At 40.0% G+C, this 20,295-nt stretch overlaps 1 protein-coding gene across 1 annotated transcript in view; it reads right to left on the bottom strand.

The window, feature by feature from the left end:
- CDH23 (cadherin related 23) overlaps positions 1 to 20,295 on the bottom strand; it is a 1,761,581-nt gene that overhangs the window by 97,387 nt on the left and 1,643,899 nt on the right. Inside the window, exons 43-49 of the mRNA XM_073574902.1 lie at positions 17,914 to 18,016; positions 16,833 to 16,958; positions 16,065 to 16,268; positions 9,582 to 10,040; positions 8,814 to 8,930; positions 7,091 to 7,315; positions 6,797 to 6,966 (exon numbers count right to left, since the gene is read on the bottom strand). Coding sequence (XP_073431003.1) covers positions 6,797 to 6,966; positions 7,091 to 7,315; positions 8,814 to 8,930; positions 9,582 to 10,040; positions 16,065 to 16,268; positions 16,833 to 16,958; positions 17,914 to 18,016 — 1,404 coding nt within the window. The remainder of the gene's footprint in view (positions 1 to 6,796; positions 6,967 to 7,090; positions 7,316 to 8,813; positions 8,931 to 9,581; positions 10,041 to 16,064; positions 16,269 to 16,832; positions 16,959 to 17,913; positions 18,017 to 20,295) is intronic.

Here is a 20,295-nt window from a genome sequence, read left to right as displayed (position 1 = left end):
ATCCAAGGGGGGTTGCTCAACGTAGCTAAGGAGATGTGGAAACAGGAGCCAACCTCACATCGGAGTGTGATCAAGCCAAGCACGTGGGCAAGCATGCAAGACTGAATTGCGGCAGTCCGGCCCATAGTAAAGGAGAATCATCTGATGGATGACCAGGCCGCGCAGAGCCAAACGTATAATAAAAGAGCCACGGTCAGGACCTTTAAAGAAGGGGATGGAGTGTTGGTACTAGTTCCCACCACAGATAGTAAACTCATGGCCAAGTGGCATGGACCATATGAAATACAGGGAAAAGTGGAAGAAGTAAATTATAGAATGTATCAGCCCGGAAAGAGGAAACCCTAACAAATGTACCATGTAAACCTGTTAAAAGCCTGGAAGCTCCGAGAATGTTTGGTCACGGAGGTGACTCCAGTCGTACCAATGGGGAACCCTCTGTCCCTGGCAAAGGACATGGCCAGGGGTCAGGTTAAAATAAATGATGCTCTCACAAAACAGCAGCGATAGAAAGCTCTTATTCTGGTGCAACAGAATATGGACATATTCTCAGAATTGCCGACGCGGACCTTGATGATGCAGCATGACATTGTCACCAAGCCCCAGGTATGGGTACGGATGAAACCATACCGAGTGTCAGAAGCCTGTGACTGAAGTGAAGCAAATGCTTCAGTTGGAAGTCATCGAGGAATCATGGAGTGAGTGGGCTAGTCCCATTGTACTAACTCTAAAGTCGGACGGATCATTACATTTTTGTAATGACTTCACAAAATTAAATGAGGTGTCCAAGTTTGACCTCTATCCAATGCCGTGGGTGGACGAGCTAATTGAGAGACTGGGGGAGGCCCAGTACTTCACCGTGCTGTCCCACTGACAGAATCGGCAAAAGAAAAGGCCGCTTTTAGAACGCCAGAGGTTCTGTATAACTATGTTGTCTTGCCTTTTGGTTTACATGGGGCTCTGGCCACATTCCAGGGGCTCATGGACATAGTGTTAGAGCCTCTTCGGAAGTACGTATCGGCATATTTAGACGACATAGTCATCTTTAGTACTAACTGGGATACCCACCTGTCTCAGGTACAAGCAGTGCTGGATTCTCTCAGAATCGCGGGGTTTACAGCGAACCCAAAAAAGAGTGAGATAGGATTCACAGAAGCCCGGTACTTAGGGTAAATGATTGACCGTGGGTTTATCAATCCCCAAATAAATAAGATTGAGGCCATCCAAAACTGACCCAAGCTGCTAGGTACAAAACAGGTGAGGCATTCCTCGGAATCATTGGGTACTACCATTGGTGTATACCCAATTTTTCTGGGAGATCAGCTCCCCTATCTGACCTGTTAAAGGGTAACATATCGGTTATGGTCCAATGGAATCGTCAAGCTGAGGAAGCATTCCAGTCTCTGAAGTCGCCTTTGTGTGGACAGCCGGTCCTCATCAGCCCCAACTTTAAGGAAACATTTATTGTGCAGACAGATGCCTCAGAGGTAGGTCTAGGAGCAGTACTGTTGCAAGAGGTGAATGGGGATGAGCATCCAATCACCTACTTGAGCAAGAAACTGACCCGGGCAGAGAAAAATTATAGTATAGCGGAGAAGGAGTGCTTAGAGATTAAGTGGGCCTTGGACTCCCTACGATACTATTTGCTCGGGCGTCAGTTTCGTTTGATAACTGACCATTCACTCCTCATCTGGATGAACAATGCAAAAGAGAGGAATTCTTGGGTCACCAGATGGTTCCTGCCCCTACAATACTTTAGTTTCTCAGTGGAACATCGCAGGGAAATGTGGATGCCCTGTCACTGGCCCCCTGTATGGTGACAAATGTTCAACCCCACAAGTTTGTGAGGCAGTGACAGGTGTTATATGCGAGGGTCATTATGTGTCCCCCAAGATGAGCTTAGAAGCATATTAAGACTGCTGGAGTGCATTTCAGTCACAGGTATAGCTGTGATTGTAGTGCAAAATAAAAGTAAGTTTGGTCTTGGACAAGCTATTTTCCCAAGGCAGATTTAAGAAAATCCAGCATGAGCTTTTATCTTTGGAGTGAACTACAGGATGGTAGTGGTTCAGTTCGCTCCCTCCAGGCCAGGTCTTACAAGTGGCCCATGGCCACAGATTGCATTGCATTGATTGCATTGAAAAACCCTGCAGCAAAGGGTTGGGTGTGTCTGTCTTGGTTTGCAAACTTGCAGAGCAGGTGGCTCTGCAAAGCTCAGCTGGTGTGAAGTAACACGGAGCCAAGCGAAGCCAAAAGGCCTGGCACCCCTCAGCAAAGCACGGTGGTGCATTTTCCCATGGCAACCTGTCTCGGATACGGACTGCTTTGATTCCTGGCTGTGATCCGGAGGATGCTGTGTGCCTTTTTCTTTGTGGGTTTTGGACATTAAACACGTTTGTTTTTGAAATTTCCTTGGTCACTGCCTGTCTGTCATACTGCAGCAACCCCACTGCACTATACAGTATATTTTTTTTGCCTAAAATACAAAGTAAATTTGTCATCTTTAACTTTAGCCCTTTTAGAGATCATATTTCTTCTTCAACTTGTATAACTGTTCACAATAACAGTAATTTTCACCAGGGGTGCCCAACCTTTTACATGCACCTGAATAAGATTAAAACAAATGGTTATTACATACTGTAGTACTGACTGAGGAAAGTATTATTATTACTTAATCAATTCTGGGGGGAAATTGAAAAGTTTTCAAAATTTTAAATTTAGAAATCGGATTAGAAGATAAATCTTTTTAAACAAATAAGGTTAGCTATGTCTCTACTGCAAGTAAGCAACAAAGGAAGTACAGAAAATATTGGCATCTTGTACATGCCCTCATTTAAAGTATGTATGCATAAGAAAATACTTTAAAGAATAACAGGGAACAGCCGTATCCTGTTAAACTATTCCATGGTCTACGACCATGAATATAAATATACAGTAATAAATATTGTGATATAAAAAAATAGTTTTATCTCATAAAAATGTTGTTATATATACAGTAGGTCATGTAGACATACAAACTTAGTGACATTAATATTTATTTCCTATCCTACATATGACAAGAACTGCATCCTGTCGGCACATCTGAAAATTCAACAGTACAACTAGGCTTCTGTAGGTATCATTTTTCTAAAATGCAAGAATATTTGATATTATCAAACTGTATGTTCACTGTATGAATTAATCACAAAATCTTTATACTAGTTTTTATTTCCATGCATTGGGAACATTGCACACTGTTTTCTAATTCAAAACAGAGAAATGTATATGATTTCAACTACTTTACAGAAAACAACAAAAAATGAGCATTGGCCTGTTCTAAAAATTACTAGTGTCTGCATTTGTCTTTACAAATTCACAATATGTACTATTTTTTTGAGGATTTATCATTCCTGTGAATCGCTAACCTAATATTTAGTTGTATACCCACAGTTTTTTAGAACTGCTTCACATCTCTGGTGCATAGAATCAACCAACTTCTGGCACCTGTCACCTGTTTTTTCAGCCTAGGATGCTTGGACTTTATCTCAAAATTGTTTGGCATTTGTTGGCTTTGCCTCAGAAATGGCATTTTTAATCATCCCACAAGTGTTCTATCTGATTAAGGTCTGGGGATTGGGCTGGCCACTCCAGAACCTCAATTTTGTGGGACTGAAACCAAGATTTTGCTTGTTTACGGATGTGTTTGGGGTCTTGTTCAAACAACCATCTCAAGGGCATATCCTCTTCAGGCTGTGTGCACACGTAGCGATTTTTAAGCGTTTTTGCCGCGATTTTCGGCGCGAAAATGCTGCGAAAACGCTTAAAAATTGTGTACAGAACGCCCCCCATGCATTCCTATGGTATTCCGCACATGCTGTGCTAATGCTGTGCTTTTTTCCGCGGCGGAATCGCATCGCAGAAAAAAATCGCAGCATGCTCATTCTTTTGTGCGGAATCGCAAAGAATTGCCGCGATTCCGCACCCATAGGAATGCATGAGAATCGCTTACTTCCCGCATGTGGCTATGCCCACCATGCGGGAAGTTAAGCGTCTCATGTGCGGTTGGTACCCACGGTGTGGAGGAGAGGAGACTGTCCTCCAGGCCCTGGGTACCATACCCCTGTGAAAAAAAGAATAAAAAATAAAAAATCGGGGTATATTTACCTTCCGGTGTCCCGCGCTGCATTCCCGGCCTAGCGTTCCCAGTAATGCCTTGCGGCAATGCCCTGTAATGACGTAGTCTCACGTGACTCTAGCGGTCTCGCGAGATCGCTATAGCAACGCGAGACTACGTCATCACAGGTCTCGCAAGGCATTACTGGGAACGCTGAGGCCCGGGAATGCAGCGCGGGACGCCGGAAGGTAAATATACCCCGATTTTTTATTTTTTTTTTAGCATTTTAACATCCTATCTTTTACTATTGATGCCGCATAGGCGGCCTCAATAGTAAAAACCTGGTCACACTTGTCAAACACTATGTTTGACGAGTGTGACCAACCTGTCAATCACTTTCCAAGCGATGCTTCAAATGCTTGAATAACGCACGCGAAAATCGCGGCAAAATCGCGATCATAATCGTGGTAAAATCGTGGTGAAATCAGGTGGAAAAAAACGCACGATTTCTGGGAAGGAGTCCGGTTTTTAGTGAGCGTTTTAAAACGCTACGTGTGCACATAGCCTCAGCATAAGGCAACATGACCTCTTCAAGTATTTTATTATATGCCACCTGGTCCATGATCCCTGGCATGCGGAAAATAGGGCGGGAACCATAGTAAGAGAAACATGCCCATATCATGATACTTGCACCACCATGCTTCACTGTCTTCAGAGTGTACTGTGGCTTGAATGCAGAGTTTGGGAGGGTCGTCTGACGAACTGTCTGCGGCTCTTAGACCCAAGAAGAACAATTTTACTTTCATCAGTCCACAAATTGTTTCTCCATTTCTCTTTAGGCCAGTTTAAGCAAATTGTATCCACTTCAGTACACATCTTTTTTTAGCAGTGGGACTTTGTGTGGACTTCTTGCTGAGAGATTAGCTTCACACAGGCGTCTTCTGTCACATTACTCACAGGTAACTTGAGACTGTCTGTGATCGTCCTGGAACTGATGACTGGCTGAGCCTTTGCCATTCTGGCTATTCTTCCATCCACTTGAATGGTAGTTTTCCATTTTATTGCACATCTCTTGGGTTTGGCTTTCCATTTTAAAACATTGGAGATCATTTTAGCTGAACAACCTATCTGTGTCTGCACTTCTTTTGCCCTCTCCAATCTACTTTTTAATCAAAGTATGCTGTTCTTCTGAACAATGTCTCGAATGACCCATATTTCTCAGGCTTTCAAGGAGAAATACATGTACAACATGTCCTGGCTTCACCCTTAAATAAGGGCCACCTGATTCACACCTGTTTCTTCAGAGAATGATTGACCTCACTGATTGATCTCCACACTGCTATTATTTTGAACACATTCCTTTCAATTAATTATTCTAATACACAAACTCAAAAACCTGCAGATCATGACTGCTGAGTCTGATGGTTTTCTTAAGGTATTGTCACACTTAGCGATGTACCAGCGATCCCGACCAGCGATATGACGCGGTCAGGATCGCTGGTACATCGCTAAGTGGTCGCTAGTGAGCTGCCACATAGGCAGATCTCACTAGCGACATCGCTGGGGACGGGGGTCGCTACTTACCTGTCACACCAGGCGATCCTGCGTCCTCCCGCCCGGCTCCACGCGTCGCTCGTCGTCACAGCAGGAAGCGCCGCAGGAAGCTGACGACGAGAAACAGTCCTGAACGTTCTCGCGCGATCAGCGATAACCAGCGGGGGAGCCGGTCGTAGGTAAGTATCAAACACAGAGATATCGCTAGCAATATCGCTATAATGTCACAAGTTATAGCGATATTGCTAGCGATATCTCTTAGTGTGACATGCCCTTTAAAATTCACTTCACCAACTGGTAAATTTTTTGACATGTGGTAATAATCTGGTTATAATCAAATAATGGGGAAATATAAACAATCATGTAAAACCTGAGGCAAAAATATGTATTGCAGATAGGAGTTTATTCAAAACATATATCAGTCACACAATGTCGCCGACGTTTCGGCCAGTATGGCCTTTATCAAGGCAATTATCTAAACCAAAACAAAACTACAATAACATATTCAGCATATCATCATAGAATACATGACTGATACAGTAAAGAAAAAAATTGTTCTATCTCCTCACTCCCCCATAAACATGAATGTCGAATTTCAAGTGCATGTGGCATATAGATCTATCTACATATTGTCATTGCTGCCTGCTCTACGAGAAAAAGTCAACTTTTCGCTTAGATCTAGCAGTCTTTTGACCATCATGAGAGTTATCACATTTACTTTCTGCACACAATTGTGATTACAATGGTAATAAATTTGTTCTGCCACCAGATTGTAAAAAAAACCCTGAATACATTATTAAATTGATGTCAGAATGGATGTATATTGCTTTCACGATATCTTTGCTGTATTAAAATGAGCACTTGAGTCCATATACTGATTTCAAATTTAGGCATAAAAACTGTTCAGAAATTGATTTTCTTTATAGTAAGTACATCAGCTTCATCAGATCTACAAGATCTTTTTAATAACGTACAGAGATTGTGATTGTGAAATCTGGTGGCAGACCACTTTAATTATATACACGTAAAGTAACTATAAAGTGCTGCTATCTCAGGCAGCAGAGAGAAAAAAGGAGTAAAAAATTAGGTCTCATGGAATACTAATGCTCCAAATCCAACGTACAAATATTCCATAATGCAGTCACTATTTACCTGATAGGACGATTGGCTGAAGATAGGATTGTTGTCATTGATATCCACAATCTCAAGGTGAACTGGAATCTCAGCAGATCTACGAGGAGAACCATTATCTGAGGCCCGAACAGTAAAATTTAACCACTGCACCTGCTCATAGTCAACAGTACGGTTTGCGATAATCTTTCCTGTTATGTAAAAAATAATACACAGGATTCTTATGTGCTTAATACTCTAGGTTTTCTACACCATAAATGTAATAAAGGAAGATGCTGGGAAATGGCTTCGGAAGTTGAGTTTATTTTCTTATACCTGCCATATTGTCTTCGAGTTGGACGTATCCTGCTGGTACAAGGTTATGAAGCGAATAAGTAATCAGACCATTGAGTCCTTTATCTGGATCAACAGCAGACACTGATAGTAGTGTGGTTCCTGGGGTAGCACCTTCAATTATCCTCTGAGAAAAAACGGTAACTCCGAAGGGACGAAATCTAGGAGTGTTGTCATTGACATCCAGAACGTTGACTGTCAGTTTGGCTGTGAATGAGAAATAGAATGCTATAAGCTTGAGATTGCCAACTAGACTTGAGAGAATGTCCATTCAAGACTACCTTTTATCTTTTATATCTAACAGTTAATTTAGAAGTCTCAAAAGTCATGGTCAATGGTATATTATGATGGATTAAAAAGTGATATTAACTTTTGTGTAGTCCCGCAGTAGATTATAATTGGAGTTTTGCGATAACCAAAACTGAGCATTTCAACTACATTGCCTTGAAAAAGTATTGACACCCTGTGAACTTTTTCCACATTTTTACATGTTATATCCACAAACTTAAATGGATTGTATTAGAATTTAATGTGATATACCAAAACAAAGTAGCAAGTATTTGTGAAGTGTAAAGGAAATGATGCATAGTTTTCTAAATATTTGCAAAGTATAAATCTGAAAATTGTGATGTGCATTTGTATTCAGCCCCCCTGAGTCAATGCTTTGTAGGACCACCCTTTGCTGCAATTACTGCTACAAGTCTTTTGGGATATGTATACCAGCTTTGCACATTTAGAGGCTGAAATTTTTGTACATTCTATCTCTAGATCAGTGAGATTGGATGGTGACGTCTGTGAACAGCAATTTTCAAGTCTTGCCACAGATTGTCAGTGGGATTTAGGTCTGGGCTTTGGTCCATTCACATACATCAATATGTTTTGATCTAAACCATTCCATTATAGCTCTGGCAGTATGTTCATGGTTGTTGTCCTGCTGGAAGGGGAGCCTATGCTGCAGTCTCAAGTATTTTGTAGCCTCTAACAGGTTTTCCTCAAGGATTACCTTGTATTTAGCTCTATCCATCTTCCCATCAACTCTGACCAGCTTGCCTATAACTGCTGAAGAAAAATATCCCCACAGCTTAGGTGGACATGGATTTCAGCTTAGCTGGATGGCAATATCTTGGTAGGTTGCAGTTGTGTCATCCTCCTTCCATTTTAGGATGTTGCTTTGAACAGTGCTCCGTGAGTTCATAGCTTGCGCTATTTTTTTTTTATTAACTAAACATGCTTTACTCTTCTCCACAATTTTATCCCTGACCTGTCTGGTGTGTTCCTTTGTTTACATGATTTTGTGTGTTCCCTAGTGTTCTCAAACAAACCTCTGAGGTCTTCAAAGAACATCTGTAGTTATATGTTATTGTGAGAATAAAATACACACAGGTGGACTCAATTTACTAACTATGTGACTTCTGGAGACAATTGGTCACTCAGTATTCTATTTAGGGGTATGACTACAGGGGGCTGAATACACATTCATGTTACTATTTTCAGATATATACTTTAAAATATTTAGAAAATCAAGTATCATTTCCTTTACATATCACAAATACTTGCCACTATGTGTTGGCATATCACATAAAATACATTTAAGTGTGTGGATGTAACATGAAAGAAAATGTAAAAAAAGTTCAGGGGGATGAATACTTTTTTAGGGCACTAAAAGGTCAGGTAAAAAGATTTCAATGCAGTAAAGAATACTTACCATTTGGGACACTGACTGATCGATCAACCACTTCACTTGCATTATCATAAACAGAGACAGCAATATCATATGCAGCCACTAGTTCTCTATCTAAAGGAGAATTTACCATAACTGCTCCTAGAAAGGTAAGAAACAGATATGTCACAAACAATGGTACAAGAAATACTATACCATACTGTGTAAGACAAACAGCCATTTGTATTCATTGACTTTATAATATACTTAATACGCAGTATTCTTTTGTTATTTGTCTTCAGATTTCCTGAAATCTCACAATGTAAATGCAAATTTTTTTTATTCATGAAAAAAATACCGTGACCCTTAAGTTCAGTCTGCATAGGCTTAACAACCAATAAAGGGACACTTGCCCTTTATGATGACCAAGATACCATCCTTGCCAGCAATGAGTATGAGATTGCATTAGTGAACAGTTATCATGATGATGATGATGATGGAGGAGGACAACGAATAAGTCAGACAGGGAAGGCTTTCACAGAGATACAGATCAAACCTTCAGGATTGTGAGCAAGAAAGAGAAAAGAAAGGAAAAAGAAAAGATTTATTTGGTTAGTATCAGGATACTTAAAAATTAGCAGAAAACAAGAGAGCTGAGAATTGTTAATAGAGAGAGGTAAAGACTAGTAAGGGGATCCGGAAAGCAAGTGTGAGATTGGCAAGAAAGGGTAACGCAGAAAATAGTGGAATGGTTGTCAATTCCGAATTATTTGCCAAAACTTCTTCAAACCAAAAAAGGGAACAAGAAAATACCTGTATTGAAGTTAATAGCGAAAGCAGACTGCTGATTTGGCACAACTGCGTTGGTGTCATCTGTGGCCAGAATTTCAATAATGTAATACTGCAGACGAGGGTTGAGGTCTCGGTCGATGGCTGTAACCTCGGCTATGATTGTTCCCACGGCAACAGACTCTAAGACACTCACAGTTTGAACCGGATTAATGAATTCTGGCGGGCAGTCATTCACATCATCAATCAGGATAATTACTGTGGTGCTTCCAGACAAAGGCGTGGTACCGTGGTCTGCGGCCACAACCATCAGCCTATAGGAATCTTTTTCTTCTCTATCCACAGTCACATTGGCAACACGTATGACACCGGTGATGGCATCAATAAGAAACCTATCTTGAGCACCACTTTCAATTCTGTAGCTTAGCTGCTGGTTTGGTCCACTGTCCGCATCCGTGGCTGTCACCTGCACAACAGAAAAACCTGGAGGAAATATTTTTTTAATCAGAAAAAGTTTTTTCTGCTCATATTTTATATTTCCTACTAAAAATGCACACATGTAAATACATTTCAGTTAGGATTACTGTAAATTGAATGTTAGCGAAGACCTGTTGCTGATACATCTGTTTTATTAAAAAACAGTTTGGTACCATGTTAGTTTAAAAAAGTCAACAATATCAGAACATCTTTTCATAGAAATGTTTGTTTTGCCTTCCCTTTGGCTGTACACGATAAGAAGACCATCTCTGCTTTCTTCGAGAAACCGCATCCCACTGGTCCATGAGTTGTGTCTGGTACTACTGCTCTATTGAATTAAACAGCCCTTAATGATAGCAATGACCCATGGAATGGTGTGCCATTGTCTTTGGGAGAGAGATCATGTCAGTTTAGAAATACGTAACCTCTTTCACATTTTGTTATTTCTAGCATATGCTGAAATATCTAACAGATATCTAAAAGAAATGATTGAACCTTTAGAAATTTGAATTTGCCAGGTTCAATTCTCGCGGCAAATCTCAAGTAGTCCATAAGCCTTGGGATGGTGGACAGGAGAGGGAATGTGAGAGTGAGAGAAAATGTGAATTTCAGAAAATTCATGATTTGCTGCATCTCTACCATCTAAATTCCAAATTCGATTTTTGAAATTATGCAGTTTACTTTCCAGTTTTAACAGATCTGGAAAACCTAATTGCACTGATAATATTCTTACATGCAGCTTTCCAAATTAAAGTTAATGGAGAAAATTTCTGAAGACTGTTTCATTTGATAGTCATTAAAGCACCACTCCAGCAATTTCTTTACTTTCAGCACTGGAGTTCCCTAACTCTCCAGCTGCTGTCTTCACCTTTTATCAGTGCTACTCTTGTCTCGTGCCACTATCTTGTGACACCAACTTCTGACTGACTAGAAGTCAAAGGTAACAGTCACAGGTTCTCAATGTAAGCCTATGAGGCCTCGTTCTGACCTCCTTCTGGCTCTCATTGACTTACATTGAGTCGTGACTTCCAAATCACTCCAGCAAGAACTGCAGCAATCTGACAGGTTACAACCTGCGAAAAAACAAAAAGAGTGGCATCAAGAACAGATGAAGATGATGGATGGTAAATATATTGCATGGGGCAGAGAACTAAGATTAGTTGCACCACTACAGCACTGGAATACAAAAATGCTGAAGTGCTGCTTTAACTTCCCGATGAAGCTTAGGCTGGGTATTCTGCACTTTCATATACAGCTAATAAATAGTATTCCGGTGCGTACCAGCCAGATGGAGGCATAAAAAAGACACGTTTGGCCTCCGTCTGGTTAATGAATACTATGGGCTTGTTCCAGTATAACGGATAAAAACCAAGATGTATACTGTTGGCTAGTTGCACATGCACAGTGTGCATCGAACCTTAGATACATAAACTGAGGGAGAACCCATTTTTTCATAAATTTATCAAAACATGAAACAGAAAAGTAATCTACACCAGTTAATAGATGCTATACATTTCTGAGGTAATCTACACCAGTTTTTTTGTCATATATAATAATACATTTGTTCTCATCCCATTTTCTAATACCATCCACCTTTTGAAAAAATGTCGGGTCAGTGCAAAAGGGCAAAAACTTGCGCCAAATGTTTCTACATAGAGGGGATAATACATTTCCTGTAATTGTATCAGGTATAGAATAACCATGTAGTTTTCTTACACATTTTATGAACATGATCATTACCTGCTAATCAGAGCTGGCATCAGCACCCGGGCAAGTGCCAGGGCCATGAGCAGGTGGGGGTCCCGCTCACTGCTGGGGACAATAGCGTGCTTTGGGTGCCTGGTGCCAGCTCCCGTAAGTAGGTCTCACTGCTTGTCCATGGCCCCGGTAAATTCAATACTTACCTCTCCCTGTCCCACAGCTGCAGCGTCTTCCGCATCTCCTGATTCTGTGACTTTTCAAGTCAGAGGGCATAATGATTTGACTGATGTGCACCCTCTGCCTGAACAGTCACAGAACAGAGAGCTGGAAGACAGCAACGCTGAAGAGTCCTAGCAGAGCAGCGAGGAGAGGTGAGTATTTCATTTTTTTTCAAATGTTTGGAGCATTATATGGGGCCCATCATCAACTGGACTATTATATGGGGCACAGCATATACTGGACACTTATATGGGTCTCAGCATATACTGGAACATTATATGGGGCCCATCATATACTGTATGGAGTATAATATGGGGTCCATTCTGTATTAAACATTATATGGGTCCCATTATATATGGAGCAATACATGGGGCCCATCATATACTGTATAGAGCATTATATGAGGACCATTATGAATGGAGCATTATATGGTGCCCATTATGTATGGAACAATATATGGGGCTCATTATTCTGTATGGAGCAATATATGGGGTTTAGTATTTCACAGATGATTGAATTATGACCTTGGCAATACTGAAGAAATACTGAAAGCATGATCTTTTGGTGGGCATTGAAGACTCAAGTTGGGGAACACTGCCATAGAGGCTGCTATTGGGTCTAAGTATATGCAACAATGGCAAATTGCTAAACATTGTCCTCAAATTATACTGTAAAATAATAAAGTTGCCTGATGTGTTTTTTTTTTTAACTTTTGGAGAAAGTTTCTAAAAAACAGACAACAATTACTAGCCTGTATACACTCCCATAAATATATAAAATAGATAACATTTTTAGTTATAAATATAAAAATTGTGTATGTAATAGACCAAAATATAAGAAATGGTGTCTACAATTATACAATTAAGCCTAGGGTTACACTATATGATTACTAAAAATATGGCTGCAATTGAAAAAAAATGTTATTTGCTATTTTACCAACTGTACACCTAATAGTAGGAAATAGAATCTTATCCGTATACATTAAAAAATGTCTTTTGTTATTATCCTTATAAAAACCCAACTTCCATATTCCATATTCTATTTATTGTCTCTCTTTCACTTTCACAGAACTTCTCATTCTCACAGCCGCTCTCTTATCCACTTTAACGGGGAAACCCAGTCTAAAGGTTCTTCTAATCTGTCAGAGATAATTATGAGAATCTCATTTGTGTTTCATATGATTTAGCGGTAATCATAAATGTTCATATGTGATCTCAGACCACCAGGGCACTATGGAAAAGTCTGTGTTATTGCTATTTCTGTTACAAAAAAAATCCGCATTTTTGGTAAAATGGCACTTGAATTAAATAGCTTTAAAAGTAATTTTTGGTATTATAAATCTTTAAGAATACCAAAAAATTGTGCTTCCACTGTATTCACTCTCTATGGGACTGATGAAGTTAGTTAACCACTTTACTCTGCTAACTCTGTCAGTCCCATTGATTCTGAATGGAGCAGCAGTGCAAATATGGCTCCATTCAAACATGTTCTGGCAATTATTGGGGTTTCGGTGGTTGGACACCCATTGATCTAATAGTTATTATCTACTGAATGAATAGATGTCAGTATCTTATAGTAAGAATAACCAAGAAAACATTGATAACTATTAGGCCGGGGTCACATTTGCGAGTGCAATCCGAGAAACTCGAGCGAGTCTCTTGCATCAATACCCGGCGCTACCGCCAGCACTCGGGGCCGGAGTGGGCGGCTGCATGTACTTCTATGCAGCTGCACACTCCGGTCCCAGGTGCCGGCGGCAGTGCCGAGGCAGGTATTGATGCGAGAGACTCGCGTGAGTTTCTAGCATCACACTCTCAAGTGTGACCCCAGCCTTAAAATTGCTTTGATTGGTAATATTCTAGTAGAAGTGCCTTATTTTTATAAATTAAATAAACATTTAAATTATTTTAAACCTGAATCAACTTTTTGTCTAAGCAAAAGTGTGCAAGTAATGTCCATTACTGTGTTTGTCTTTCTAGATAACCAGCCAAATAATAAAAGTATAAACATCAGTGAAGGCTTGATTACATTTACATATGAAAATGAGAATCAACTCTGTAATACGGATTGTTACTTTGCTTTGGTATGATATTCTGTGAACTATACAAATAAAGAACATGAATATTTACATTTATTTTCCAAGTATTGCTAGACTACCACAATCTACAATTGTCATTAGCAATTTTCCATTTTAATTCCCATTCCTTTACATGTTTTGTCACAATACCATTCTTAACAGTAAAAACAGCAAAAACTTTTAGAGTTTTATAGAATTTCAGTGTGTCACATTCACACCAGCGAGCCTTTATCAAAGGTATCAAATCAGTGTGAAAATAGAATTACTGTACTTGCAGGAATTCCAATTTGATCTTTCGCCAGGCTGTACAAAATGTTCTGCACAGCAGAAGATTTGACATTGCAAAAAATGAATCAAATGTTACAGACCCCACAGTAATTGTCTGGATCTTTTTTGAACTCATGCTTTAAGCAGATCAACACAGAAAACCAATCATAAAACAACCGTTCATTAAAAAAATGCTGTACATTTGACTTTTTGATAGGTTAATAAAGTAAAACAATTGCTTGATTCCAGTCCAGTGAGCAGTTTCATGTGAAATTCTCTTCAATTGTATTGTAAGAGGCAAAGCTAAAGGATTTGCAGAGCTATCATTTGCATCCAGGACCTGTTAGAGACTTCACAATTGGGCCAGAAGCCTTACATTACGTTTCTGGGTAATTTACTCACTTTGTACTAGCAACACCTTAAAGAATACTTGTTTAACATTAAAGATTATATAAGCCTGAACGTTGCAACAAGGGCTCCAGCAATCAGACCTCAGATGTGCATGAGAAAGTGGTCAATCATGCTCATTGAGAACCCCAGACCCTCGGCCATCTTGAGAACAAGAACTCTGATGAGTACCATGTGCATATAGTTGTGGTAAGTCATGCAAAATGAGTTCCCTCAGGGTGGTAAACGCACATGGATTCTCATGAGGGCTTTGAAGAGCCCCATGTGCATGGAGGGGAAGTCAATCATGTTCAATGAGGGCCCAGTGGTCAGATTTTCAGCGATCGCGAAGTTATCCTCTTGTTAGGATCCAGGTCTAGGCTGGGGAAATTGTATTACAACCACTTGGGGTTGTACAAGCAACAGCCTAGTCAAGGAAGTCAGAGTACGGTACACAAGAGCAGCAGGATTATAATGGAGGATAAGCAGGTAGTGCAGTCAATGGATAGCCAGAAGTCGGTACCCAGTAGAAGCAGGATTGAAATGGAGGATAAACAGGTAGCTTAGTCAGTGGATAGGCAGAGGTCAGCACATGGAAGAAACAAGATTGTATGGAGGAGCAGAAAGTAAAGATAAAGCTTAACTCAAGGCTGAAAGCTCAATAATCTTGCATAGAGGCAAGTACAATACCAGGTTTAAGTAGGGTGTCCAATCAAGGAATCACAGGATGAGCCAGTCAAGTAAACATAGGGTGGACCTGATCAGAAACAACAGGTACTGGTATCTGAACTAGCAGGGAGTTGTCCATGGAGTTAAATAGCTCAAGGGGATGAGTTTCTACCTGGTGCACAGGAATTACCAGGTTTGAGTACTGACACCTTTACCCTTGGAAACTTGAGGATACCTATTTGAAGCTTATTGTAAGTAGCCTGGCATATGAATTTTATCCATTACTGGAAGTACTCTTTAAGCAAGGTCTTTAAAATATGAATGAAAGAAATGGTCCCAATGTACTCTTTAATATATTTGCTTTATCCAAGTATGCGCCATTATTTAAATTCCAATATAGGGTTGAGTTGAGCATGGAAGCACAAAAGTAAGATAAATGTTGGTCAAAAAGCTTGTTTGATCAACATCTTTCTCTCCTGACCACAGCCTTGGCTACATCTGCTTTCAATGGGAAAAGTATAATAGGCCTCTGCCAGACTTCTTTGTTTACCACCTTTAGAACAAAATTCAACTCACATTATACTATTCTCTCTGTGAGTAAGGCCCCCAAACTTAGGACTTAGGGCAATTAAAATCAGTAGACATCTCTTATATATTTTTATGCTTTAGCTGAAGAAACGGTTATAGAATTATTATAATAAGCCACTCACCTGGAGGACTATTTTCCCGGAGATGCACATTAACAGTTTGTGTACTAAAGATAGGCCTGTTGTCATTGGCATCTAATATTGATAAAATAAGAGCGGCTGTGCTGTTCAATTTGCCAATATCTTCTGCCACCAGGGTAAGATTTAGGATGGGGATAGAGTACGCTTCTCGATCAATAATTCTTCCCGACCTCACAGCAACAATACCTACAAGTAAATGAATCCCCAAACAATATATTTATTCACTAGTTATATTGTATATAAATTGTGTATTAATATTTAATTAGCAGAACAATTCATACTCATCATTAACAATTCTTGTTTTCTAAAATATTCATCTTTTATTGGTCAAACAATCCATGACTTTAAACAAGTGGATGAGATAAAAGGCAAATAGAGCCAAAGGTGAGCGATTGCTTATTGGACTGATGGGTAAAGGTCAGTTTCATAGACATGAATGCAGTAGTCATGCATTACCAGCTGCTTATATCAATCCTGATAGCAGTGAGGAGATAGAAACAGGAGATTAGGGACCCCATTCCCATGTCCGTAGGTGGTACTAGTTCCTGGGGATCCCAGCAGCAATCAGACATTTATTACTTATCCAGTGGATGGGTGATTATTGTCTTTCATTAGAAAACCCCTTTAACTCAAAATTCCATTGTACAGTAAAAGAGTTTTTTAAATCAGATCCTTTAAGACAAGTATTAAATCATAAAAAAGTGTTAATACAAATTTGTTTAATTGGTAAATGAGGAATGAGCCTGTTACCTGTGCTGCTGTTCATGGTAAATAAATCCATTTGAAGCCCCAGAAGTCGATATGACACGACAGCATTAGGTCCTAAGTCATTATCTAAAGCTAAAATAGGCCCATTGAGGACAGTGATGGGTGTTCCTAGATAAAATATAAGAATCAGCATTTTGAAAATGGATTTCCTGCTAAGATCCTGCAGAATGCGACACCACAATCCAAACCACGTTACCAACAGGTCACATCTCACATGACTTGCGACAAACATTAATTATGAATGACAATTACATGATGTGACCCAGTGACATGTAGCGATGACTCAGGCTGTTGAAGCCCTAGCAGACTGAATCAACCCTCGCAGTCTTAAAATCCTGTAGGAGAAATAATGTTAGTCCCCTTGTAAGTGGAGAATTTCGGATTCAATATCAAGTATTGTGCCGTTCATCTCTTTGGGAGCACTGTATCTTCTTATTTTCTTTTTGCGTCTCTAACTAAACAGAGTAAGATCTAAATCCTTAGATCACGTGAAAAGGTCAGGAAGCCAAAGTTAATGTTTATATGCTTATAGTATTTTTTATAGAATTTAACACAAGCCACAAAATCTAATCTTGTCATCAAAACAATTCCAGAACTTAACGGCGCAAGATCCATCGGTCAAAGGGTTACAGTTTCATGTTTTTCCTGGTGTGCATTCTGCTGACCTGCTAACCTGAAGCATTTAATGATATTTCATTTTGTTGATATAACACAGTAAGCAGAATTTGTGCAAATCTATTCACAGAATCTGGATCATAGACCACATCAGTTATCACTTAAGAGGTAATTTTAAGGCTCCTGTGAAAGTGACCACAGATTACTGACATGACCGATGGACGGGGTCCTGCGAATAGATTTGCACCAGCTATCAGTGTTTGAAATCAAAATTACGATAAAGCATATATTATTACTGAAATAAGCAGGAAAGAATCTAATAATTGACAAAAACAACAGAATGAATACATCATGAGAAAACAATATCGTACATTAAATGACACTTTAGGTAGGCAGCTGTGTGTAGTGTGTTGTGAGTTGTTCTTTGGCAAGCTGTTCTATATACTACCTGCAGGTGAATTCTCCATAATTTCGGCTTGATATGATCCTCGAGAAAACAATGGCTGATTATCATTTTCATCTGATATTGTCACAATCAACAGGTCAAAATCCTGTACAAAAGAAATGATCTTTTATTGCTTTTTCAAACTAGAGAGAACTCTTTGATGTTCCTTTACATTTTCACAGCTAGCTAAAGAGAACCTATCATGCTCCCACTGAAAAGTCAGACTGTAAATATTCTGTTTCCTGCAATACATGCCATTACTTTCCATGACTTTTATGCTTATTAATACATAAATTGACAACAGTATGCAAGGGGCATGAACTTGAGCCTAAGTCCAATTATTATGCAAAGTGTTAGAGCAAGGAAGAGATATCCAGACATTTTTGGATACATTTTTTTTATTAGTAATCACTAAGATTCAGTCCTAGACATGTAGGGAAAGCTCTCACATGTATCGTTTTCTGTAGTATGTTCTGTTTTTATTCAATTCTACTAAAAAAAAGTTTGACATTTTTTACAAAAAAAACAGCTGGATATCCCTAACATTTACTACTATGAATGCCTGTTGCTTGGCTCCTCGATTTCCTCAGTGTAGACTTTGTGTGTGCACAGAGCATAATCTCAGTCTCATGAGATGGAGTTCCAGCAGTCAAAGGAACGCGACAGATTCAAATATGCTGTCAGTTTGTCTGTTTTACTTCTTATAGGAACAAACAAATCCAATTTAAAATGGTTTTCAGGGACTTCAAAGCTAGTGTCAGTGTGGGGATAACCCCCCCCAATTTGGTTACACTCAGTTATCCATTTATTCATAAATATTAAATGGGTTATCAGGTCTTAAGCTACAAGTCACTCTATGTGACTGCAGATTAGTGAATCCTTACATCATGGGAGCACTGCGCACTGTGAGGATTCTCCAGTGCTGGCGACAGAGGCTGGTGGTCATTTAACCTTAAGTATATGATATGCATACTTCTGGCCACATCCAACTAGACCGTTACTAGTCTCACTCAATGCACTTGCATTGATTGAGGTAGTGCCCATCTAGTTGGCATGTGACTGCAGTTATTCAAATCACATACTTGCAGTCACGCATCCGCTGGCACCATTGAACCCTCATAGCGCACAGTGCACTCAATTCAAGGATTCATATGTCTGCAGTCACTCTGATATCACTGTGTGATATTTGTAGCTTAAGGATGGACAAGCCCTTGAAGGGGGAATAACCCCTTATTGTGTCTTTGACACAGTGAGTGACAGTTCAGCGGTCCAATCTGGGGCAGGGTTCAGCTGAGCTCTCGGTATTGTGAGTAACGACTTATCCATCCAATGTGGATCTGGAGCGTGCTGAGCTGTCAGTGTTGTAAGTGACAGTCCAGTCGTCCAATGAGAGCTGATGCATGCTGAGTTTCCTCCAGATGTCTTCCATCATGGGTTATTACCTGGCTATTTAGCTGCTGTCCGTATCTGATTGCAGCTAGTTGTCATGTAGTGCTAGTCACTACTTATGGAAAAGTCATGTGGCAGGGAAGTAAAAAAGGGAAATGACAGAGGCATAGTCAGGTCATGGTCCAAAGGCAGAATTCCACAAAGGTCAAGACAGATCAAGACAAAGGAAACCTGGTACGCCCAGGCTCTAATTGGATGGCTAGACTGTCACCCACAACACTAACAGCTCAGCATGCCCCAGCCCCAGATTGGACGACTGAACTGTCAATCACTGCATCAAAGACACAATGAGAGGTTGAATAGTGTCAATGTAGTTATGGGTCTCTTATTAGCCATATTAGGCTGGTTTCACATTTGCGTTTTTTTTCGCGGTAATTTAGCGCTAAATAGCGCATGCGTTTTTTTTTCCTATACTTTGCATGGGATGCGCTTATGTGCGCATACACATGCGTTTGTACGCGTTTTACCGCGCATGCGTTTTTTTGCGGTATGCGCTCGGGCGCACAAAATGCAACTTGTTGCATTTTTTGTGCGTCCGATTTGCCTCAAAAAAACGCATGCGCGCGCAATGCGTTTTTTTACAGCAAGACACCCAATATAAGTCTATAAGCATTGGCATGCTTATGTATGCGTTTTTTTGCACATGCGTTTTTTTTTGTTAACCATGGAATTTAGGGGTTTGGGTTAGAGTTAGGGTTAGTTAAGGGGGTTTAGGGTTAGGGTCAGGGTTAGGGTCAGAGTTAGGGTTAAGTATGGTTTGGTTAAGGGTTAGGGTCAGGGTTAGGGTTAGGGTTAAGTATGGTTTGGTTAAGGGTTAGGGTTAGGGTTAGGGTTAGGGTCAGGGTTAGGGTTAAGTATGGTTTGGTTAAGGGTTAGGGTCAGGGTTAGGGTTAAGTATGGTTTGGTTAAGGGTTAGGGTTAGGGTTAGGGTCAGGG

This window comes from Dendrobates tinctorius, unplaced genomic scaffold, assembly GCF_039654945.1.
Source record: "Dendrobates tinctorius isolate UK_male_01 unplaced genomic scaffold, ASM3965494v1 ptg000040l, whole genome shotgun sequence".
In the NCBI taxonomy this organism is placed as follows: domain Eukaryota; kingdom Metazoa; phylum Chordata; class Amphibia; order Anura; family Dendrobatidae; genus Dendrobates; species Dendrobates tinctorius.
The sequence above is the reverse complement of the archived record's forward strand: the minus strand, read 5'-3'. Positions and strand labels throughout refer to the sequence as shown.